Source organism: Moschus berezovskii, chromosome 3 (genome assembly GCF_049115385.1).
Source record: "Moschus berezovskii isolate FMDL1 chromosome 3, NW_MosBer_1.0, whole genome shotgun sequence".
Taxonomy (NCBI): Eukaryota; Metazoa; Chordata; class Mammalia; order Artiodactyla; family Moschidae; genus Moschus; species Moschus berezovskii.
The window spans coordinates 10391486-10417329 of record NC_142462.1 but is presented as its reverse complement, the minus strand read 5'-3'; the positions used below and the strand labels follow the sequence as shown (position 1 = coordinate 10417329).

The following is a 25844-nucleotide window of genomic DNA, read 5'->3' as shown; positions in this document are numbered from 1 at the left end:
AGGGCCCCAGAGACTGCAGCCCCCAGCAGTCCGGCTCTGAGCTGAGCCCCGGGCAGACTGTCTAGTCTGTGCCTCTGGACCGAAGGAGGCTCCAGTGAGGCATGCGACAGGCAGGCGCTGGGGGAGGGATGATGTGGAGAACAGAGCAGGAGCTCTTGGCTCTCCTGACGGTGTGCCCACCAGCCTAAGCTCCATGTGGTGCCCAGCCAGGCCTGAAGAAAACACTCATGTAGGAGCCTGAATCCATCGCTCTAAATGTATAACAATTTGAGTGTGGAATTTTATTTTGACATATTCTCATTTACTAAGACTTAAATATGAATGCAAGTGTGGGAAGGACACACTTCATCCTTAAAGCACATATGGTTTGGAAACATCAGAATGACTTAGAAGGTGATACAGGTGAGCTGAGGGACGCAGAGGGATGGAGCACGCAGCAGGGACCCCTGCGGACTGGCTCATCTGAAATGTTCACTCTTCCGGATGTGGAACAGAAGAGCCGTCAGCAAAGGAAACCAGGTCTGCACTACATGAAAACAACACGTTTTAAGTGCCCATCCTCATCACAGGACCACTGGGTACGGGGTCAAAAAAGAACAGTCGTAATAGCTCTGATCCTGCTTTTCCATGCTTGCAGCTAGATGGTATACCAACATCAAATCACTCAGAACTGATAAAGCCTTCATATATAGGAGCTTTCTGTTCAAAACAACTGTCTATTCATGGTGCTGCTATTTTTTCATTGGAGTATAATTGATTTACAATATTGTGTTAGTTTCAAGTGTAAAGCAAAGTGATTCAGTTATACAGATACATATGTACCTACAGAGAGATACACATATACATACACACTCTTCAGATTGGTTTCCATTATAGGTTATTATAAACACTGAGTATACTTCCCCGTGCTATCCAGCATGTCCTTGTTATTTTATATACAGCAGTGTGTATATGTTATCTCTAAATTCCTAACTTATCGCCCCCCCCCCCCATTTTCTTCTTTGGTAACTCTAAGTTTATTTTCTATGTTTGTGAGACTATTTATGCTTTGTAAATAAGTGCATTTTTATCAGTTTTTTTTAGGTTTCACATATAAGCAACATCATATATTTTTCTTTATCTACCTCACTTCACTTAGTAATGTAATCTCCAAGTCCATCCATGTTGCTGCAAATGGCATTATTTCATTCTTGTTATGGCTGAGTAATATTCCATTGTTATCATATCTTCTTTATCCATTCAAAGGTTAATGAACCTTTGGGTTGTTTCCATGTCTTGGCTACTGTAAATATTGTTCCTATAAACACTGGGATGCAAGCATCTTTTTTAATTAAGAGTTTTTGTCTTTTCCAGATATAGGTCCAGGAGTGGGACTGTAGGATCATATGGCAATGTTTTTAGTTCTTCAAGGAACCTACAGACTGTTCCCCATAGTGGTTGCACCAATTTATTGGGTTGGCCAAAAAGTTCTTTTCAATTTTTCCGAAAGATGTTACAGAAAAAAACCTGAACAACTTTTTGGCCAATCTAATACATTCCCTCCAACAGTGCAGGAGGGCTCCTTTCTCTCCACATCATCTCCAGCATTTATTATTTGTAGACTTTTACACTATGGCCGTTCTGATCAGTGTGAGGTGACACTGCACGGTAGTTTTGACTTGCATTTCTCTAATAATTACTGATGTGGTGCATTTTGTCACCTGCCTATTGGTCATCCATACGTCTTCTTTGGAGAGATGTCTATGGTGTTTCTTAAAAGAGAGTCCCTCTATTTGTAACAACAATCTGCAGCGTATGATGGAGGAGGTAACAGATGAGAAATATGAGGGGTGGCTGAGGCCACAGCACTCTCACTCACGACATTCAGACTGGTTCCAGACCAAAGCTGTGGGATTTCTGCATTATTTTTTTCTAGCAGTGAAGTCTGTTGTTAAACATGTGGGCAGAAATTTCTGTAAAATACGAACACTCGTAATTTTAATGATCCTCTTAGAGTGTGTGTGTGTGTGTAGTCCAAAAGGTTTATATAAATCTCAATACGTGTGTGTGCCTACATGTCTATGTAAATATGTTCATGCATATGTATATATGCATTATTAAATATAATACATAAAGTATATACAGTTTGTAAGAAATGAATGCAAACTCTGGACTAACCACGTCCACACTTGTCTATGACAGAAAAGGTCAGATTTCACAATCCACACTGCCCCAGCTTCTGCAGCGGGCAGGACGGACCCTGAGGGCAGGCAAGGACAGGTAGGAAGGGTACAGTGCCTCTCGTGCGTGGACCGCTTCTGCTCTGCACTCAAATTCTGCGTTCATAAAGGGCCCGTTTTCTACAATGATATCCTTCTTTTCTCATCAATCAGAACCACACAGCAAATCCTCACGCAGGGGACATTGTTCTCTTAGCCAATGAGGGAGTCAAGAAACAGAGTCACAGCCTCAGTTCAGCCTGGCCAGACGCCCCGGAGTGCCACCCTGCCTCCCCTCAGGTCACTCCATGCATCACCGTCCTAGCCCAGAGCCATGCAAGGTGCAGCCTGGCAGGGCAGCACTGGACTGACGGTACCTCGACAGCTCAGGGAAGGCTCCGATTTCGTTTTGGTCAGAAGAACTGGAAAAGGCAGGCAACAGAGAGTGAAGGCAGGCTTCTCAACCCACAGCAGCATTTGACAAGGCCTGCGGCTATCTGTGCCCCAAAGGAAAAGGCCAAGTACAAAGAGGGCCTACATCACTGACCTTCATCCCCTTAGAATCCTGCCACCGCCTGGCTGTCAAACACCATCCTGGAAGCAGGTGGCAGCAAAGCCTGTTTTCTCCAGTTGCCACCACCAGGATTTCCAGGGCAGAGCAGGCCTTGCCTGGGACACGTCTCCTGCCTGGGGCCTTCACCCTTCCCCAAGCAGCTGCTGGCTGGGAGGTGGTGAAACCCCAGAGGAGAAAGGAAAGGGCTCCTCATGGAGGGGAATGTTCTCTTCTTTACTCAGATGTCTGACTGCCAGGAGGATAGGAGGGAAGCATACGGCGGGGATGCTAATCAAATATCTCACAGCCCACAGGGCACACTGCGGTCCAGATGAACAGGATGTTGGCCCCAGGAGCAGCACACCCCGCCCCCCAAGCCAGGTGATGCTCCTTTATTTTCTGGGAAGGCTTCCAGGGTCGTAGGGCGAGGGTCCCTGGGAGGGTGCCCAAGGCATAGAAGAGGGGGATTTGGGACTGGGGTAGCTATTTCTCCTGGTGCAGCACTGTGTCCTGTCCTGCGTGGGTATCAGAAGAGGGAGCTTGGGGCTTGGGGGACTTTCCCCTCTTGCTGCCTCACCCACGTTCCCAGAAGACCACAGTCTCGCCGGGCCCACTCCTTAATGCAGAGATTGGTTTCATATGCTTTTCCCAGGTATTAGGTTCTACATCTCTCAAGATGGGCTTCCTTGGTGGTTCAGATGGTAAAGAAGCTGCCTGCAATGCAGGAGACCTGGTTTTGATCCCTGGGTTGGGAGGATCCATTAGAGAAGGGAACGACTACCCACTCCAGTATTTTTGCCTGGAGAATTCCATGGACAGAGGAGCCTGAAGGGCTGCAGTCCATGGGGTTGCAAAGAGTTGGACACGCCTGAAGTGACTGAGCGAGTGAGTGAGAAGGAATTTTGCGATTGGTCTCGATCACGAGCAATGTTTGAAACCTGGGCGTGTTTAATGGCAACTGAAAAGGAGATCCAGGAGAACAAGGCTCACATGTGGTTTCTGAGAAGTTCTTTCTAAAAGCCCTAGTATTCTCATCTTTCCCCTTTATATGTACTTCATGGAAGCTCAAAGGACACAAGGGGTTAGGGGTGCGCACTACTGGGGGAATTGGAGAAGGAAATGGCAACCTGCTCCGGTGTTCCTGCCTGGAGAAGCCCATGGACAGAGGAGCCTGCTGAGCCACAGTCCATGGGCTCGCAAAGAGTTGGACATGACTGAAGCGACTGAGCACGCGCTACCGGGGCAACAGGTATAATTCCAATCTGTATGCTTTACTTCACACCCACTCCCGCTCTGGTTTGGACACAATTGGAGATGCCTGCAAATGTGCGTCCCCATCGCTCCGCGTGAGGGCACAGGCAGAGTCAGTGGCACGGCGTCAAAGACCCAAGGGCCTCACCTCTCTTGTTGTCCCAGGCGTACAGCTCCTTTATCCCCAGCTCGCTCAGGGACTTGGAGAGCTCCAGCTCCTCACCAGCCACATTGTCCCTGAGGAGCACCACGTGCTCTGGGCTGACCTCACACTTGGCGCAGATGACCGGGAGCAGGCTCTGCAGGGGCACCTCGGGGCTCACGCGCACCACCGCCTTCTGCGTGCGCAGGTAATTCACCACCAGCCGCACCGTCTTCTGGAAAACACGGCAGGCAGAATTCCATAAGCACATCGTCCCTCAGACTGTTTACACTACAACGAAGCAGGGCAATATTTCCTTTGGATCAAGTTCTTCCAAAAGTCACTGGGTTGTGGGGGGAAAAAGCAGATTGAATAGGGAACGGTACATGTCTAGAACAATAAATTCACCTTCCTGTCTCTTTTGCTGATGAACAAACTGTGAATGAAAGGGGGAAATGGGCAGCAGCGAGGATCCTGATTTGGAACCTAACACACACGTTGTCTTTCAAGGATTCTAAACAGACCTGGGCACAAAGCACTAGTATATTTTCTAAAAGGAAGTACTTTGGATCTATGGTGAACAATCTAAGACAAGGAAAAAACATCACAAAACATCAAATTTTTGTTAAAGAAGCTAAAATGCCCAGATAAATATATTCATATCTAGTGTCATGTTGATTTATGAACTAATATTCATATATATACACTACACACATATATTTAAGCTAGAAAAATATATAGGCTCAGATGGTAAAGAATCTGCCTACAATGCAGGAGACCTGGGTTTGATCCCTGGGTTGGGAAGATCCTCTGGAGAAAGGAATACCTTCCCACTTCTTGCCTGGAGAATTCCATGGACAGATAAGCCTGGAGTGTTATAGTCTATAGGGTTGCAATATCAAATTTTCATTTAAGAAGCTAAAATACCCACATAAATATATTCATACATAGTATAATGTTAATATATAAATCATTTTCATAAATATGCACTGCACACACATATTTAAGCTAGAAAAATAGAGACATATAAATATAATAGGCATATAATAATATTGAGAGATATTATAATCAGAAAGAAGAACAAAAGTCAATTTGACTAAAGCTGATTGTAAATGTCTACAGATAAAGTGGCCCATCGAAAGCTGTAGCAAGCTGAGGTTCATGCAGTCAGCTTCTGTTTGGTCTTTACCAGTCACCCACATTGTTCTAAGATCCTGAGGAGTACCGACTGAATGACATAGGTCTCACACTCCCTTCCAATCTGAGGTCAGGGTTTAATGAGTTTTAGAAGGAAAAATGGAACCATGAATCTTTTCCATGCTTCTCAAATTGAACTCCTATATAACCCTGGGCTCACCTGCCCCTGGAATTTGTAGCTAGGGTTCAGGAAGGTAAGAAAAGCCACAGAATATAAAAGGAATTTCCTTGAACATTAATTTTAATTGAAGAATTAGGGGAAACTCAGAATATGCGTATGTGTGTGCGTGCATGCTCAGTTGTGTCCGATTCTGCAACCCCATGGACTGCAGCCCACCAGGCTCCTCTGTCAATGGAATTTTCCAGGCAAGAATCCAGGACTGGGTTGCCATTTCCTTCTCTGGGGGCTCTTCCCGACCCAGGGATTGAGTCTCCTGTGTCTCCTGCATTGGCAGGCAGATTCTTTGCCACTGAGCCACCTAGATATGGCACCAATTAAAAGTTATTAATTATCTAAACCTAGAATACATGACCTGTTGGCCAAAGTACCATGTTTAAACATAAGGAAATTTAGGAGATAGTTCGATAATCTAAAAGAATGAAGTAGCATTGCTTCTCACTGGAGATAAAGGATAAAGGCCTTCTTAAAAAGCACAGTAAGCAGATGAAGTCATCTCTAATCACTATGCAAAAGCCTGAAACCTATGCGTAAAATATTCTCCAAGTGCAAGGAGTAAGTATCTCTAACATCAATTTTTCAAAAGGGAATCCCCTTCTATTTCCTTTCTCAGAGAAGATCTTAGAATCTTCTACATATTCCAATCTCTGCCATGGACAGGAAGGCCTCCAGAACTCTACTGGAACCTTTAGGACTAGTCCAGTAGGGTAGTCATTGGCTATTTGTGTTATTTCAATTAAATTTAAGAAATGCAAAGTTCAGGTTTTTGATCACACTAGCTGCATTTCATATGCTTAGCAGTCCTTGTGTTATCAAGGGCTGTTGGCTTGCAGGGAGCAGAATTATAGACCATTTCCATCTTTGCAGAGGACGGCTCTGCTCTAGAGTAGGTCCTTTTTTTGACATCTAAAGGAGCAGTGTTACACAATGCGCATTATTCAAAGCTGTGAACTTAGGTCTCCTAAAACTCAGTTTAGGGCCTAACTGCCTACCATGAAAGTGGAAACCTCAACCACGGCATGTTTAACTTTGTCAGGAGGGACCCTACCGGCCCCCTCTGCTACACCTGCAGTACCCCGGGTCCCAGGGAACTGAACACATTCTCCTATGACACACGGACTCCCGTGCTACTGACCTCAGGCGCCTTAGGGGGAACAGGCTTAACCTTCGCTTCAGGAACTTTTTCTTTCAGAAATACGGTATGCACATTCAAGGTCCCAACTAAAGTATTTGGCTTAAAATTCAAAGGCTGTTGGGTTTCTGAAGACCGGATCTCCAGGGCATGGTTGGAAGGATTCAGGTGGTTCTGAAGGCAAAGTTCAACCAGCAGGTCCATCATCGCGTGGCTGGAAGAGAGGAACAAACCATGGTCAGGGGGAACGTCAGCACTCTCCCTTCTGCTGGTTGAGAGAGGTCAGGACTGACACACTGGAGGGCAGACGGGCAAACTGGTCATCCTCATGAAGAAAGAAAACAGCCGCTGGTTATTTCCTCATTCATAACTGTAGAGAGATATCTCAAGACATTCAGCACTAAGAAACCAGAGTACTGAAAACACCATCAAAATCAGAATTCCTGGAAAAATACTTGCATTTCTAGGTAAGCTCATGAGTATGTTGACCTCAATCCTGTAAGATCAGCACAGATGATATGAACTTCTGGGCACAAGGTATAAAATTTTCATTCTTTGCAAATATTGTGTATCTTAAACAGCAAAATTTTAAGTTGAAGAAGACAATGGCTTTCTTTATAGCTAGAAAGTATGCTTTTTAAAGACAAAGAAAATGAAAATTACGTTATTTAAATGTCAAAAACTTTTATAATGTCTCCTACCACAGATCATTATTTACTAAGGGAGCTAAAAAGAGTGGATTTGTCCCAAAGAATGGGATATTTCATTTCCATCATTCACATTAAGCTGGCAGAATGCTTCTATATTTCAAGCTGACCTCTCTTTTCCTACACATTTCCTGAGGAGCGGAGCATAAACCCCTCACAAAAGTGTAGGTCTTGTCTTCTGATCTATTTCTTAACCAGGAATTGGCATAGAAATTATTTCAGGTCATAGTGAAGCTTCCAGGTATCTGGCCTTCAAGAGTGTGCAGACCTGGGACTCATGGACACCTGTAAAGGCATAGGCCAGCCACCATCTGGTCATCAATTACCTTGAGGGCTATGGCACTGAACACTGACACTACAGGCAAAGCTTCAAGGTGCCCTATTTCCCATTCACTTACTAAAAATATCAGTAAATTTCTTGTTGACACAAAACACTTATCAGCCATCTCCATCACGATGCTTACTCCCATCTACCATCCAGGAGCTAGTTAGGCAACAGCCTGTGTTCTAACCAGGAGACCCTGGAGTCACACTTAGCAGACTCAGCACCCCGCTTGTTCCCAGGACTCTGAGAGGGCACGTGGTGGGGTCAGGGCAGCACTAACCCTCACAAGGGCCATGAAGGTGGTCATGCTGGCTAATGTTGCTGTCAGCTTGGATTCCTTCAGCCTCAGAAAAAAAAATCATCATTTTCTCATAAGCTTAATACATCAAAACAGGAAGTGACATCACCAAAGACTTCAAGACACTAAAGTCCATGAAAAAGAGACTTCCATGGGAAAGTCAGCATAGAAAAGAGACTTCTAAGGATGCTATAATAACGGCCTGCTATTGTTGCCATGTTCTTTGTGTCCACCATAGCCCAGAGCCATCCTGTGCAGATGACACTGTTCCCTCTCATTCTCGTCATCCTGGCGGCTGGGGACCACTCTCCCCTGGTTTCCATGAGGGACGTGGAGGTGGGGTTGGCACCCTGGTTCCACGCGATGCTGATTCAGTTCACCTCTCTAGACTACACCCACAAGCGGCTGTGATGCTGTGCTTAGTTACTGTCGAGTCTGACTTTTTGCAACCCATGGCCTGTAGCCCGCCAGGCTTCTCTGTCCATGGAATTCTTCAGGCAAGAATACTGGATTAGGTAGCCATTCCCTTCTTCAGGTCATCTTCCTGACCCAGGGATCGAACCCAGGTCTCCTGCATTGCAGGCTGATTCTTTACCATCTGAGTCACCAGGAAAGCCCACACCCACAGTCTACTGCCACCAAATAAACCAATATGGGTAAATTCTCAAACAAAAAGTTGAATTAGGCTTAGACAATAAACCACAAAGAATACCAAAGTGACTAATGTAACCTTCTGTTCTTCGAATCCACTAATTGGTAACATGTTTGAAAAATCGAATTTGACCTGAAAAGGTACAGAGCCGCTTTGAGGCTTTTCCATCACAGAGAATGAACTTGTCTAGTAATAACAGAATCTAGGATGTATCCTTGGAGAAGGCAATGGCACCCCACTCTAGTACTCTTGCCTGGAAAATCCCATGGACGGAGGAACCTGGTGGGCTGCAGACCATGGGATCGCAAAGAGTCGGAAACAACTGAGCGACTTCACTTTCACTTTTCACTTCCACACATTGGAGAAGGAAATGGCAACCCACTCCAGTGTTCTTGCCTGGAGAATCCCAGGGATGGGGGAGCCTGGTGGGCTGCTGTCTATGGGGTTGCACAGAGTCGGACACGACTGAAGCAACTTAGCAGCAGCAGCAGCAGTAGGACGTACCCTGGCATGCGCTAAGCAGAAGAGTGGTGTAGTATTCGGTTCTGTCTGGATAAAGAATTGGGTGCCCCCATCTCTACCAGTGGACTGGCTCTCCTCCACAATCAGTGGGTCAGCACCCACCCAGAAGCTCTTGCTCTGCTGTCATCCTTGATAATGAAGCTGCAGGGATGTTGCCAATACTTTAGGGCAGAAGCAATTCTCAACAAAACGTCTGTGGGGGAGGGGAGGGAAGGGATTCACAAGCAGAACATTTTATGTGCTGGAGACATGTTTCCTCAAATTTATCATTCAATTTGTTAAAAAAGAAAGACCATAATAACAAAATTCAGGAACACACTCTGTTCATGGCATGTGCTTAAATTGTCTCAAGAGCACAGAGCCCATTACCAACTCAACTTGGACCAGCCAAGGGGTCACAGCATTGCTTCCGAGGGCTGGGACCCAGGCCAGGACAGAGGGTTTCTGCAGGAAAGTGGGGAGGTTTGGGGCACGAGAGGAGCTCAGACTTGGGAGATCCCTCTGTCCTGCAGGCCTCTTTCTGTGACTCTCAGACAGACACGGCAGCCTAATGCAGACTGATCTGGGTCGCATTTAAGGAGCTGGATACACAGTATAGGGGTGAACATAAGGACGTGGGTGCAAAAGCATCAGTTCATCTCACGTTTCCAGGAGGGCCTCCCACTCAGGTGATTCCTCCCCAGGCTCATGGAAAGCGTGATCTGAGTTACCACTTTCTACCCCATACTTTTCTGGACAGTGTCCTCAGAAAACAGGGTGGGTGTTGTACACTGTGAAAGTGACTGTCAACTGGCATATAAAGTCCCAAACCTCCAAATGGCTAGCCAGGCCTTTCAGAGTCTCTGGTGCGCCTGGAGAAACGCCCGGAAGGAAGAGGGCACCGCAGCGCCCGGCCGTGGGCACGGAGGAACCAAGCTGCTGCCCGCTCCCTGCAGATCTAAGGGACCAGACCTCGACATGCGGAGGATGAGAGCTTCTAGCCAGGCTCCCTGTGTGCCCCTCACTGGGCCTTGGAGAGGACTTCCCGGAGACTGGAGGAGGCTGCCTGGTTCCTCCTGCACACTGTCATCGCCTCCTGAGCCGGCCTCCCCTCTGCGTCTCCCCTCTGAGGACTGGCACCGCCTCTGATCTGCTGCCCTTTGTGAGGCCCCAGCCCTGTGCAGAGTGGTCGGGTGGAAAGACTCAAGACTTGCCCTGCAATTATTCTCGCCACCTCTCAGAGCTGCCTCTGCCCCAGGACCAAGATACACTCTTTTAAAGTAGTGTGCCCAGTAAAGTTTCTGTAGTCTTACAAACAAGAAAACTAGTTTTCAGAGCGTCAAAACTTGATCCCAGAGAGTCAAGAGTCAGGTGAATTAAGAAAGGTGACTAGACCATCATCGCTAAGGACCCCAAGCACACCCCTTGGTTTCATGGTCACGCTATATAAATGATGCTCTGAATAAAATTATGTCCCCCCCATATTCACATTGAATCCCCAAATCCCAGTATGACTGCATCTGGACATGGGACCTCTAAGGATGCAATCAGGGTTAAAAGAGGTCATAAGGGTGGGTGCTAATGTGATAGGATTCGTGTCATCAGAAGATGGGACACTGAGAGCTTACTCTGCCTGCAAACCCACCAAGAGGAGGCTGTGTGAGCACAGAGAAGAATGGAGGCCGCCTGGACCAGGAAGAGGGCTCGGGATGACGCCACCTGTGGTCACCACCATCTTGACCCTGGGCTTTCAGCCTCCAGGTTGCAGGGAATGAACGTCTGTGGCGCAGGCTGCCCTGTCTGATATTTTGCAAGGCAGCCTGAACCAAGACAAAGACAGATACCATGACCAGGAGCTCTGCTCCCCTCTCTGTCGTCCTAAGTCCCAAGTTCAAGGGAAGGCTAAAAGGCAGTCAAAAAGAGGGCCAGTGACAAAGCACAGTGCTGGGGGTGGTAATGGCGCAGATCTTTGGCGTTTTTCTCCATAGCTCCTCAAATATCCTTTTCCTTCCAACTTTTAAACCTGTTTCCCAGATGAATTGTAAGTCCTCTCAACATAGGGATGAAATTCATTTTTTAGCACTTGTTGTCTCTATTTTTAAATTTAGAAAGTGAATAAAATTGTTCTAATTCTTTCCTTAAAAACATATTACTTTACAAATACATCAGTTCAGTTCAGTTCAGTCACTCAGTCATGTCTGACTCTTTGAAACCCCATGAAACGAAGCACGCCGGGCCTCCCTATCCATCACCAACTCCCGGAGTTCACCCAAACCCATGTCCATGGAGTCAGTGATGCCATCCAACCATCTCATCCTCTGTCGTCCCCTTCTCCTCCTGCCCCCAGTCCCTCCCAGCATCAGGGTCTTTTCAAATGAGTCAGCTCCTCACATCAGGTGGCCAAAGTGTTGGAGTTTCAGGTTCAACATCAGTCCTTTGAGTGAACACTCAGGACTGATCTCCTTTAATGGACTGATTGGATCTCCTTGCAGTCCAAGGGACTCTCAAGAGTCTTCTCTAACACCACAGTTCAAAAGCATCAATTCTTCGGCGATCAGCTTTTTTTATAGTCCAACTCTCACATCCATACATGACTACAGGAAAAACCATAGCCTTGACTAGATGGACCTTTGTTAGCAAAGTAATCTCTCTGCTTTTTTATATGCTGTTTAGGTTGGTCATAACTTTCCTTCCAAGGAAGAAGCATCTTTTAATTTCATGGCTACAATCACCATCTGCAGTGATTTTGGAGCACCAAAAAATAGTCAGCCGCTGTTTCCACTGTTTCCCCATCTCTTTGCCATGAACTGATGTGACCAGATGCCATGATCTTAGTTTTCTGAATGTTGAGCTTCAAGACAACTTTTTCACTCTCCTCTTTCACTTTCATCAAGAGGCTTTTGAGTTCCTCTTCACTTTCTGCCATAAGGGTGGTGTCATCTGCATATCTGAGGTTATTGATATTTCTCCTGGCAATCTTGATTCCAGCTTGTGCTTCTTCCAGCCCAGAGTTTCTCATCATGTACTCTGCATGTAAGTTAAATAAGCAGGGTGAAAATATACAGCCTTGACGTACTCCTTTTCCTATTTGGAACCAGTCTGTTGTTCCATGTCCAGTTCTAACTGTAGCTTCCTGACCTGCATACAGGTTTCTCAAGAGGCAGGGCAGGTGGTCTGGTATTCCCATCTCTTTCAGAATTTTCCACAGTTTATGCTTATCCACACAGTCAAAGGCTTTGGCATAGTCAATGAAGCAGAAATAGATGTTTTTCTGGAACTATCCTGCTTTCTCCATGATCCAGCGGATGTTGGCAATTTGATCTCTGGTTCTTCTGCCTTTTCGAAAAACAGCTTGAACATCTGGAAGTTCACAGTTCACGTATTGCTGAAGCCTGGCGTGGAGAATTTTGAGCATGACTTTACTAGCATGTGAGATGAGTGCAATTGTGCGGTAGTTTGAGCATTCTTTGGCATTGCCTTTCTTTGGGATTGGAATGAAGACTGACCTTTTCCAGTCCTGTGGCCAGTGCTGAGTTTTCCAAATTTGCTGACATATTGAGTGCAGCACTTTCACAACATCATCTTTTAGGGTTTGAAATAGCTCAACTGGAATTCCATCACCTCCACTAGCTTTGTTCATAGTGATGCTTTCTAAGGCCCACTTGACTTCACATTCCAGGATGTCTGGCTGTAGGTGAGTGGTCACACCATTGTGGTTATCTGAGTCGTGAAGATCTTTTTTGTACAGTTCTTCTGTGTATTCTTGCCACATCTTTGTAATATCTGCTGCTTCTGTTAGGTCCACACCATTTCTGTCCTTTATCGAGCCCATCTTTGCATGAAATGTTCCCTTGGTGTCTCTAATTTTCTTGAAGAGATCTCTAGTCTTTCTCATTCTATTGTTTTCCTGTATTTCTTTGCACTGATCACTGAGGAAAGCTTTCTTATCTCTCCTTGCTATTCTTTGGAACTCTGCATTCAAATAGGTACATCTTTCCTTTTCTGCTTTGCTTTTCTCTTCTCTTCTTTTCACAGCTATTTGTAAGGCCTCCTCAGGCAGCCATTTTGCTTTTGTGCATTTCTTTTCCATGGGGATGGTCTTGGTCCCTGTCTATCAGATCTAGTCCCTTAAATCTATTTCTCACTTCCACTGTATAGTCATAAGGGATTTCATTTATGTCGTACCTAAATGGTCTAGTGGTTTTTCCCACTTCCTTCAATTACATAGAGCTTCCCAAAAATGCTTGAGTCAGTGGTTTTAATAAGAAAAACCTGGTCTTGTTTCCTGTGCAGTTCTCTTTGAAATCCTGGTGGAGAGCTGGACAAAGCAAGGAAGAGCCTGTGTCTGCACTCCACCCCTAGATGCAGAGCACATGTGGGGCCCAGGGGAGCAGGGCACTTGCGGACCACATGGGAGTCAGGTCGTGTCCCATTCCATCAGGCTGGCTGATGGGTGGGCTCTTCCTTCACTGAAAGGGCACGTCCATCTAGTTCACAAAGCTGGCCTTGAACGGGCTGCTAGAGTCCCATGAACTGCTTACAGTAACCGTCCAACAGCTTCCTTCTGAGACCCTGGACTCACCTCGGGGACCCTGTGCTTGCCCAGGTACGCTGATATCTAGCAGAGCCGTGGCACACATGGTAGTGGGGGTCCTCAAAGTCAAACATGTGTCCTAAAGTGCAAAATCCAGACTGCTGAGTCTGGGGCCTTATTGAAAACTACTGCACCATCAGTTCGCATGAAATAAGCATGTGGTACCGAGGCAAGGACTGGATAAGTAGGTCCCACAGCATCAAGTGTACAAACCACTAAGGTCACGACAGTGTCAACACAAAACTTAACCTGCATGCACTGCGTGTCAAATCTCACACTGGCTGAATGGGCCTGCTTTCTTCTGTGGGACTGAGGCCAAGAGGTGGCCGGAGACATAACTCAGGGAGACTCTGGTGTAACAGACTCAGAGAAGTACCACCTGGCAACACAGAAGCAAGAAATGACACGCTGCCAGCAGGGCCTGCCCACAAAGGGCCCATGAATTAGAGGCGGGGCTCTGGGTTTGAGGCGGGGGTCACCAGGAAGAATCCCATTTTATGACCGCATAGGTCCTGGGCCCGTCAAGTGAGGCCTGAGAGAACAGTTCAGTTCAGTTCAGATGCTCAGTCACGTCTCACTCTTTGTGACCCCAGAGACTACAGCATTCAAGGCTTCCTAGTCCAACACCAGCTCTCGGAGCTTGCTCAAACTCATGTTCATCAAATCAGTGATGCCATCCAGCCATCTAATTCTGTTGTCCCCTTCTTCTTCTGCTCCCAATCCCTCCCAGCATCAGAGTCTTTTCCAGTGAGTCAACTCGCCACGTGAGGTGGCCAAAGTATTGGAGTTTCAGCTTTAGCATCAGTCCTTGCAATGAACACTCAGGACTAATTTCCTTTAGGATGGACTGGTTGGATTTCCTTGCAATCCCAAGGACTCTCAAGAATCCTCTCCAACACCACAATTCAAAAGCATCAATTCATTGGCACTCAGCTTTCTTTATGGTCTATCTCTCACATCCACTCATGACTACTGAAAAAACCATAGCTTTGACTATATGGACCTTTGTTGGCAAATAAATGTCTCTGCTTTTTAATATGCTACCTAGGTTTGTCATAGCTTTTCTTGCAAGGAGCAAGAGTCTTTTAATTTCATGGCTTCAGTTGCCATCTGCAGTGATTTTGGAGCACCAAAAATAAAATCTCTCACTGGTTCCACTGTTTCCCCATCTATTTGCCATGAAGTGATGGGAACAGATGCCATGATCTTAGTTTTTTGAATGTTGAGTTTTAAGACAGCTTTTTCACTCTCCTCTTTTACTTTCAAGAGGCTCTTTAGTTCCTCTTCACTTTCTGCCATAAGGGTGGTGTCGTCTGCATATCTGAGGTTATTGATATTTCTCCTGGCAATCTTGATTCCAGCTTGTACTTCATCCAGCCTGTCATTTCACATGATGTACTCTACATATAAGTTAATTAAGCAAGGTGACCATATACAGGCTTGATGTACTCCTTTCCCAATTTGGAAGCAGTCTCTTGTCCCATATCCAGATCTAACTGTTCCTTCTTGACCTGCATACAGCTTCCTCAGGAGGCAGGTCAGGTGGTCTAATATTCCCATCTCTTTAACAATTTTCCACAGTTTGTTGTGATCCACAGTCAAAGGATTTGGCATAGTCAATAAAGCAGAAGTAGATGTTTTTCTGGTATTCTCTTGGTTTTTCAATGATCCAGCGAATGTTGGCAACTTGATCTTTGGTTCCTCTGCCTTTTCTAATACCATCTTGAACATCTGGAACTTCACGGTTCATGTATTGCTAAAGCCTGGCTTGGAGAATTTTGAGCATTACTTTGCTAGCGTGTGAGATGAGTGCAATTGTGCAGAAGTTTGAACATTCTTTGGCATTGCCTTTCTTTGGGATTGGAATAAAAACTGACCTTTTCCAGTCCTGTGACCACTGCTGATTTACAAGGCTGCGGTAATGTGACCAGGAGTGCTCTGCACTTTAGGCACGAGTCAGAAGCCCGGCCGTCAGGATGGTGGAGCCAAATCTGAGCACTGGTCCCACCCTCATGAAACCTAAATGTCCCCAGAAGCCAGGCAGCCTCCCCACCCTACAGAGGGCCTGAGTACGTGACAAAGAGGAGTGGATGTGTATGCCAACTGGAGGGGCATACCTGCTCCAAAGGCATTCAACTTGTAAAACTGTTTAAAAGACACTGCTGGTTCGAACATCTTCACCTGGAGGGAGATTTCAGAAGCTGGGAGCCTTGACAGTTATCCTGACAGACAGGATGCCATGAGACATTACCTGGACAGGCATGGATGGGTGATCTCAACAAGGGGTGCATTCTGGTTGGGTTCCAATCATGGAAACTTGTGTTTTTTCTTAACTGCAACCTCAGTGTCATTAACCTCTATCTTGGAGGTCACGTGACGTGAGAATCTAAAGCCTCCTGAGTCCAGGTCACATGGAGGCAGGTCTTTTTCTGCTTCTCACTCAGTGGTTGAGTCAACCAGCCTGCTGAGGGGCTGGGACACAGCCCAGAGATCTTTAAAGTTGCCTGTCAGTGTTTGTTTTTAAAGTGCATGTGATTTGGGGGAGAATGGATACATGTATATGTACGACTGAGTCCCTTTACTGTCCACCTGGAACTATCACAACATTGTTAACTGGCTATACTTCTTTAAAAAAACACGTGTGAAATTTGCATGCTACCATCAACGCAGAACTATTGTTTCCTACGTGTAAGCTAAATTTATGCTTTGAGGCACCGGCTTTCCCTTGGCCTGCCCAGCACTGGAGTGGGACTGTGTGTTCCCAGGGCCACCTGTTATCTTGTGAGTGGCACGTGGAGCCACAGGATGGCAGGAGACTCTTGGCAGCTGGCTGGCCCTTGTGTCCAGGCCCACACATCTCCCCTCTCAATCCAGGTTCCAGCAATACTAACCTTTCCCCTTCTTACACAAGCTAGTCCTTTTGCAAATGCCATTTATTTACTTCTGTTTGCTGGCATGTCCTCTTCCCAGTGCCTCGTGAAAGCTAAGAGTTCAATAATGAACAAACGGTCATCTTCACTTTTTCAGTCTGTTTGGATCCCAGTCTGTTCGGTCTCCCACAAAAGGAGACTGTCCCTTAGGATGACTGGTTTAGCACCAACTCCAAAACAGTAACAGCATCTTCTATGAAAGACTAAATCATGAGTTCAGTAAAGAATACCCCCACCTTTTCACAGGATAAGCAAGGCGTTGAGAGTTTATGATCAGACCCTTAACCAGGCTATTTCCTTGTAGGAAAGAGTCTCATAAAGAAACTTAGTAGTAATTGGAAATTCTTGAGGACATTCTGCATCAACAGAATGATTCTGTGTGTTTTTTTTTTTTAACTTCTCTTAGATTTAGCTCAAACAAGCCATGACTTAATGGGGCAGAAACATTTGGGAGGCAGTAGGACCAGGATAATCAAATGTATTATGTGTTCAATAAGAGTCACCTCCCGTTAATGTCACATAAGCGCTCCTGTCCCAGGAATTTTCTCTGGGAGGATTTTTAAGGCAATGAAAATACTCCATATCACACTATAATGATGGACACGTATTACGATACGTTTGTCCAGCACAGAATGTACAGCGTGGAGTGTGAACCCTGGCGTGAACTACGGGCTTCAGGGGAAATGACGTGTGCATGCTGGTTCATCAGTTAGAAGAGATGCACACTCTGGTGAGAGGTGTGATGGTGGAGGAAGTCAGGTGCATACAGGCGGTGTGGGAGAAATATCACTGCCTTCCTCTCAATTTTGCTGTGAACTTAAAACTGCTCTGAAAAATAAAGTCTTTTTTTAAAAAGGAATTATTTAAGTAAAAACATAAATCAAACTAAACCAAACCTGACTGTCAGCCTGTTACATGGAAAGTGATCCTCTGGCAGAGTTCCCTGCGCCAAAACTGCCCTTCCCAGCTTCATCCCTTCATGGCCTGGTGCTGAAGAGAAGCCAGCTCCCTTCCTTCCTCTGCAGGGGGCATGGCCCACACCTTGAGGGGCAGGGGAAGGAGGGAAGACCAGGGCTGGGCTCGATCCCCCTCCCCTTCCCCTGGGAACAGGTGAGCTCTCTCCAGAAGAGGCACTGAGGGCAATACCTATGCCATGGGGGTCTTGTGCTGTTGACAAGGCCTGGGACCTACAAATCCAGGCAGGGTTGTAAACTCGGTTATTACAAAAGGGGTCTGGCAGCCCACAGCAGCAGAATCGCAGCACTGAACACCGAGAGAGGTTTCCTGTACTCTGAGAAGAGAATGCTGCCTTCTCTTGTCCCAGGCCCCTGGGGCATGCATGCCAACTGGACACGAGTTAACTGACCACATCAGGATGGCACAGCCCCAACGCGTGAGTGCTTGACACCATTTAGGAAGCTCCCTTTTGCCTAAGGGCACTGTCCCTTCAAAGACTTTCTCTCTACTTGTCTTCCAGTTAGAGCGATGGGACCAGCATTCTCCCCGCAGGGCCCCTGAGCAGTGCTGACAGCACCCTTCCGAAAAGAGCCCCTACCAGAGCATCTTCCTTAAGAAAGTTCCAGAACACCCGTTCCCACATCTCATCTAAGAACAGACTGGGACCTGTGTTTTTAAATCCAAAGGAAACTTTAAAAAAAGACAGAAAGAAAACTCACTGCCATGTGCAGAATATACCAGACTTCACAGACTAATATGCTTTCCTTGTAAGAATCTTCCATGTTTGGAAATAGTGTGGTTAAGGTACTAACTGTAAATTATAAATGACTTGCTTATCCTGCAAAAAGGTGGGCATGTTCTCTGATAAAATGAAGAGAGAAATCACACTGATAAACAGCTAGGAGATCTGGTTTCAGCGAGGGTCAGGATGTGACTTTGGCCCACTCTTATATTATTAAAGAGTAGAAACATAAAACCAATTCCTGCAGCAAGAAGCTGCAGTGTCAGCAAGTTACAAGCTGTGAAGGGAGCCCAGAGGCTGCTGCAGGAACCCTTGGGAAGGGATAAGTATTTACTACTCAGAAAAGAGAAATCTATTTTAATGCTTAATCTCTATGGCTGAACCTGCTTTCATAGCTGCATTACAAAATGGCACCATGATAACTTCTACTTTGGAAGAAAATGAAAACTTAAGATAAAATTAGAAGAATATGTTCAGTTTGAAAACATTTTTCAAAATAATGTTTTTAGTTTTCAAGCAGATATTCTATCTCTCCTTATGCATTTATAAAACCAGACCTGTGTGTAATTTAAGACAGGATCTGTGAGTCCATTTTCTTAAAAAAAAAGTGCAACTAGACTGACAGAAGTCATGGTTTCACATGTGTACACTTATTCACAAACTCATGAAGTCATACACACTCAATGTGGCAGCTTTTATAGGCTAATCATACTTCAATAAAGTGATTTGCTAAAACATAACTAGAAATTGAGCCCAAATATTAATATAAGAATGGTGAGTAAACCCTACTACATTCACTGATAAAATTAAGTTCAGTTCAGTCGCTCAGTTGTGTCTGACTCTTTGGGACCCCAAGGACTGCAGCACGCCAGGACTCCCGGACCATCACCAACTCCCAGAGTTTACCCAAACTCATGCCCATTGAGTCGGTGATGCCATCCAACCATCTCATCCTCTGTCGTCCCCTTCTCCTCTCACCTTCAATCTTTCCCAGCATCAGGGTCTTTTCAAATGAGTCAGTTCTTTGTATCAGGTGGCCAAAGTATTGGAATTTCAGCTTCAACATCAGTCCTTCCAATGAATATTCAGGACAGATTTCCTTTAGGATGGATTGGTTGGATCTCCTTGTGGTACAAGGGACTCTCAAGAGTCTTCTCCAGCACCACAGTTCAAAAGCATCAATTCTTCGGCGATCAGCTTTCTTCACAGTCCAGCTCTCACATCCATACATGACCACGGGAAAAACCATAGCCTTGACTAGATGGACCTTTGTTGGCAAAGTAATGTCTCTGATTTTTAATATGGTACCTAGGTTGGTCATAACTTTCCTTCCAAGGAGAAAGCGTCTTTTAATTTCATGGCTGCAGTCACCATCTGCATTGATTTTGGAGCCCCAGAAAAGAAAGCCTGACGCTGTTTCCACTGTTTCCCCATCTATTTCCCATGAAGTGATGGGACCAGATGCCATGATCTTTGTTTTCTGAATGTTGAGCTTCAAGCCAACCTTTTCACTCTTCTCTTTCACTTTCATCAAGAGGCTTTTGAGTTCTTCTTCACTTTCTGCCATAAGGGTGGTGTCATCTGCATATCTGAGGTTATTGATATTTCTCCTGGCAATCTTGATTCCAGTTTGTGCTTCATCAAGCCCAGCGTTTCCCATGATGTACTCTGCATATAAGTTAAATAAGCAGGGTGACAATATACAGCCTTGACATACTCCTTTTCCTATTTGGAACCAGTCTGTTGTTCCATGTCCAGTTCTAATTGTTGCTTCCTGACCTGCATACAGGTTTCTCAAGAGGCAGGTCAGGTGGTTTGGTATTTCCATCTCTTTCAGAATTTTCCACAGTTTCTTGTGATCCACACAGTCAAAGGCTTTGGCATAGTCAATAAAGCAGAAATAGAGGTTTTTCTGGAACTCTCTTGCTTTCTCTGTAATCGAACGAATCTTGGCAATTTGATCTCTGGTTCCTCTGCCTTTTCTAAAACCAACTTGAACATCTGGAAGTTCACGGTTCAAGTATTGTTAAAGTCTGACTTACATGCATGGCCCAATTCCCAAGTTTAAGTGAGAAAAGTATACTTAAGACAGAGATCACTCTGTACAGACACTCCAGAAACCTGAGCATTTCTAGCATGAACCTGCCCTCCCTTCTATGGATGCTGGGCCACAGGAATCCAATGTGGGTCTTAACTTCTGGCTCTGGGGCCCTTCTGCTGGGGGGCAGCCACAAGGAGGCCCCCACAGAGGAGCGCGTTCTAGTGTTCCCCAACTGTATCACTTTGAAAAGCTGTTTTGCATCACCTCTTAGAGGTAAAGACATTGTTTCCTAGGATAATATTAAGGCCAGGAGCAATGGTCTCAAATTTTTGTGTACATGGTGCATAAAATATTTTTAAAAACCTGTGAACCCCTTTGTTCCAGTAAATCATTACCTGAAATTTTCTTTGTAAAACTAAAGTAGTTTCAAAGGATGCAATTTTAAGTAGAATCAGAGTATTTTAACATAAAACTGTTACATCACTCTTTTCAATGTATCAATGAGAAGAAAAACACCCGGAGTGATCTGGTTATCCATTATCCATCTTTAAAATTCTCGAGCAAATGATTTTTGAAGATTTAAATATTTTATATAATTTCTTACCTCCCTTGGTTTCCTAGAAATACAACTACCATTCACTCCTGCTTCAGAATCATACAAAAATATTTTTGTGCTTGAATGTCTTTATAATTGATAACTCTATCATATTCTACATAATAAAGTGTATAAACATTTAGATGGAATTGTTTCCTGTGATTTTGTTAAATTTTTAAATTATAAATTGAGCTAATAACAGTAGTACAAGAATGATTAAACAATGTGATTATGATCCACTTTGATAAATATCAAACTTCATATTAGAAATTATATTAGCATTAAAAACTATTAAAATTCTATTAGTATCAATACTCTGGAATATTACAGATGCTTTCATTGTATATTTTACAACTGGGAAAGGATGGGAAGACAAGTCAGTCCGTGACCTTGGCTACAGGCACTTTGACAGGCAGATCAGGTTTCAGTTCAGTTCAGTTCAGTTGCTCAGTCGTGTCTGACTCTTTGCGACCCCATGAATCACAGCACGCCAGGCCTCCCTGTCCATCACCAATTCCCGGAGTTCACTCAAACTCATGTCCACAGAGTCGGTGATGCCATCCAGCAATCTCATTCTCTGTCGTCCCCTTCTCCTCCCGCCCCCAATCCTTCCCAGCATCAGAGTCTTTTCCAGTGAGTCAACTCTTCGCATGAGGTAACCAAAGTATTGGAGTTTCAGCCTCAGCATCAGTCCATCTCCATGGAAAAGAAATGCAAAAAAGCAAAATGGCTGTCTGAGGAGGCCTTACAAATAGCTGTGAAAAGAAGAGAAGCGAAAAGCAAAGGAGAAAAGGAAAGATATAAGCATCTGAATGCAGAGTTCCAAAGAATAGCAAGGAGAGATAAGAAAGCCTTCCTCAGTGATCAATGCAAAGAGACAGAGGAAAACAACAGAATAGGAAAAACAAGAGATCTCTTCAAGAAAATTAGAGATTCCAAGGGAACTTTTCATGCAAAGATCAGGTCTAACCCTAGCCCAAACCCTAACCCTAATTTAGCTTGGGGGGTGGGTGTGACCTTGCCTACAGGCACCTTGACAGTCATATTAGCTCTCAATAAGGATTCAGGTGGAAATTGAGGGTTTAGAAATTGATTCCCGACAATGTCAACTCCATGTGTCACATTGTATCCCTTCATGTAAGCTTGCACTGTTTTCATTTGGAACACTGATAAGTGGTTGCAGTTCTACCTCTGACAGTCAGTCTGTACATGGACCTGAGGATGGTCCCTCAGGGGCTGCCCCCCAACTATGCTGTGTCAGGGCCCGGGAGGCTGGCACTGACCCGGGTGGCAGTCGCCTACCTGGAGTCAGCCTGTGGGCCTGAGACTGCCCTCCTCTTTGAACCCACCTCCAACAGGAGTGAGCTGTGCGGCCCCCAGAATCAGGGTGAGTGTGCTGAGCTCGCTGGCACCCAGCCAGGAGGGCAAGATCCTGCAGGTTGTTCCTAGGCCCAGATTTACACCCTGAGGCCTTGCACACTGCATTGCAGCGCCTCCCCCCACTGGCTCCGGCCGGGCCCTTACCTTCCGTTGACCACACTTCTCTTCTCCAGCCCGCTGGGCAGCACCACGGTCATGGCCACCACCCCGCCGTCCAATGAGTGCTTTCTGCTGAGCTGGTTCTGTGGGGGCCCAGGGGATGCTCTGCGAGGAGATCTCTGTCCACTGTGCAAGTTGGGGGTAGCAGGCTTCCCAGGAGGCGGGGGAGCGCGAGCCTTCATCTTCCTCCTGGAAAGGCGACAAGAGGAAGGATGAGTGAGGTGGCAGCTTCTGACCTGAAGTCAATAAAGCTGCGGACAGCCAGCAGCTTCTAAGGACCTTTCCTCCTCAGCGTTCATTCTGGTAAGTGTTTGGGGCCTTCTGGGTCACAGGAACTTTTAAAAATCAATATATTACAACAAAGACCTACTGTATAGCACAGGAAACTGTGTTCAACATCTTATAATAACTTAAAACCAAAATAATCTGAAAAAGATTATATATGTGTGTATGTATAACTGAATCACTTCGCTGGACACCTGAAATCAAATATACTTCAATAAAAAATCAATGTATTAGCACTCTTCAACACTAAGAGAAAATGGACAACTAAGAAAAGTGGAAAGCACATGTTTTTAATTGAAACAGAGTTGATTTACAGTGGCGTGTTAATTTCAGCTGTACCAGCAAAGCGAGGCTCAGTCATGCATTTAATACACTCGTTTTCGTCTGCTTTTCCCTCATGGTGTATCACAGGACATTGAATATAGTTCCCTGTGTTACACAGCAGTTATCCATTCCATATATAAAGCTTATATATCTGCTCGTGCCAACTACCCACGCCACCCTCCCCCCACTCTCCTCCCCCTTGGCACCACCAGTCTGTTCCCTATGGAGAATTCATTTTGAAAGTAAGTATTCCTGGAAAGAAACAGCCTAAAGTGCGTCCCCTTCTTGGGATGCATTGGTGCAGAAGAATCTGTTTGCACCAGTCCTTTCTGAACCATTGGGGGGGTCACAAATTCCAGCTAATTAAGGGGGCTTCCCAGCTGGTCTATGTCACCTGCCAGGCTCCTCTGTCCATAAGATTTTCCCAGCAAGAACACTGACGTGGGTTGCCAGACCCTCCTTCAGGAGATCTTCCTCATCCAGGGATTGAACCCATGTCTCCTGTATTGCAAGTAGATTCTTTACAGCTGAGCCCCTGGGGAAGCTCATAAAGCAATTATCCTCCAAGTAAAAAGAATACTGTCAAAATGACAATACTATCTACAGATTCAATGCAGGCAATCTACATATTCAATGTGCCATTTTCCACAGAACTGGAACAATAAATTTTAAAATTTGTATGGGGACACAAAAGACCATGAATAGCCAAAGCAATTTTGAGAAAGATAAACAAGATCTCGAGAAATCAGATTTCCTGGCTTTAGGCTATACTGCAAAGCTACAATAAACAAAACAGTACGGTACTGGCACAAAAACAGAATTATAGATCAATGGTACAGGATAGAAAGCCCAGAAATCAACCCACACACCTATGGCCAGTTAATCTACAACAAAAAAGGCAAAAATAAACAATGAAGAAAAGACAATCTCTTCAATAAATGGTGCTGGGAAAACTGGAGAAGTTAAGTAAAAGAATAAATATACTTTAAATGTGTAAGTTGATGTTCTAAAATGTTCAATACAGACATTTTAGGAGAACAGACTTCAGAATACTCTTTTGAGAAATACTGCTTTAAGAGAAATAAACATTAAAGCGAAAGACCACAAAACAGTGTAGAAAGACAAAGCAAAGAACAGCAGCAATGACATACAGGTGATGGGTACCATGACATGTGTTTTGCTATTTTCACTTCTATGCACTTCCTAATATTTTCTGTAGTGTCACTTATCTATGTATTACTTGTAAAACGAAAGAGGTAACCTTAAAATGGGGGAAAACAGTAAATGGGGTTCAGATGAGGCCTCAAACCATCACCATTCATACCACTGGTTAACACAAGCCTTAGGAGTGACACTTGGGTCTCATCCTCTAACCTGACAAGTAAATATAAATTAATTCTCTTTTTTTAATGAAAAATCCTTAGACCTATATCATATTTTTATAATTTTTATGCTTTATTCTATTGCATTACATTTTTTCCCCTTTAAACTTACAGAAATAAAGTAGCAAATATATATTGCTCTGGCCTAAGGACTGTCTGTAGTTAATTTATTTATTCCTCACAATAACACTGCAGGGAGGGACTACTATTCCTGTTTTATAGATATGAAGTACAGGCACATCTCTCTCAGATTACGGACAGTTTGGATTCAGAGCCTGAAAATTTAACCAGTGCATTCTTCAACCACTATTTAGGAAGACCAGATGTTGGGCCATTTTACAGATGGAAAAGTCAAGGCAGAGAGAGAGGCTATATAAAATAAACAGCAAGTATAGCACAGGGAACTCTACTCAATATTTTGTAATAAGCAAGGAGGTCAACCCAATCAATACTAAAGGAGATCAACCCTGAATATTCATTGGAAGGACTGATTCTGAAGTTGAAGCTCCAGTAGTTTGGCCACCTGATGTGAAGAACTGACTCACTGGAAAAGACCCTGATGCTGGGAAAGATTGAGGGCAGGAGGAGAAGGGGACGACAGAGGATGAGATGGTTGGATGGCATCATTGACTCAATGGACATGGGTTTGAGCAAGCTCCGGGAGATGGTGAGGGACAGGGAAGCCTGGCGTGCTGCAGTCCATGGGGTCACAAAGAGTTGGACAGGACTGAGCTACTGAACAACAACAGCAAGTTAAAACAATCTGAATATATATATATATATATTTATGTATAACTAAATCACTTTGCACACCTGAAACTAACACAACTATATTTCAATTAAAAAAAAAGAGAGAGAGAGAAGCTGCCTGCTTCAAAGAACGCAGTTGAAAAGGAGGCATTTGTTCATTCACCCAGCACTGAGATGGGGGCAAAAAAGACAGAAGCAACGTCCACTGCTCCAGGTTTCCCCAAATAAATGATGTCCCCACCACCCTGTCAGCCTTCCCACCCCCAATTTCACCTCTTGCCAACCCCCAACCAAGCCTTCATCACCAAGGTCTGCACCAATGCAGTCTCTTCTTTCAGTCCAATCTCCTGCCACCCCATCCTTCAATCCACAAACATGCGCTGAGTGCGACCACGGGGACCTTCATCTCTCACGCCTTGCTCTGCACACAGCACCCCTGACTGCAAGATGACAAAGCTGCTCTCCCTGGGCTGCACAGATGCCCAGAGAGGCTTCTGTGGCTCCAGCATGCTGTGGTGTGCGTGTGTGTGAGTGCACATGTGCATACATGCAAGTTGGCCAACACTGAAAA

The 25844-nt window shown here is 45.0% G+C and overlaps 1 protein-coding gene across 7 annotated transcripts in view; it reads right to left on the bottom strand.

Annotated features, from left to right (window-relative positions):
* Window positions 1-25844, bottom strand: part of COBL (cordon-bleu WH2 repeat protein) — a 317955-nt gene that overhangs the window by 185552 nt on the left and 106559 nt on the right. For 3 of the 7 annotated variants that reach the window (XM_055420348.2, XM_055420345.2, XM_055420350.2), the window contains exons 2-5: window positions 22518-22721; window positions 6655-6865; window positions 4151-4379; window positions 2576-2620 (exon numbers count right to left, since the gene is read on the bottom strand). In XM_055420348.2, the coding sequence (XP_055276323.2) occupies window positions 2576-2620; window positions 4151-4379; window positions 6655-6865; window positions 22518-22721 (689 nt within the window). The remainder of the gene's footprint in view (window positions 1-2575; window positions 2621-4150; window positions 4380-6654; window positions 6866-22517; window positions 22722-25844) is intronic. The other 4 variants (XM_055420349.2, XM_055420347.2, XM_055420351.2 and 1 more) reach the window with 2 other exon arrangements.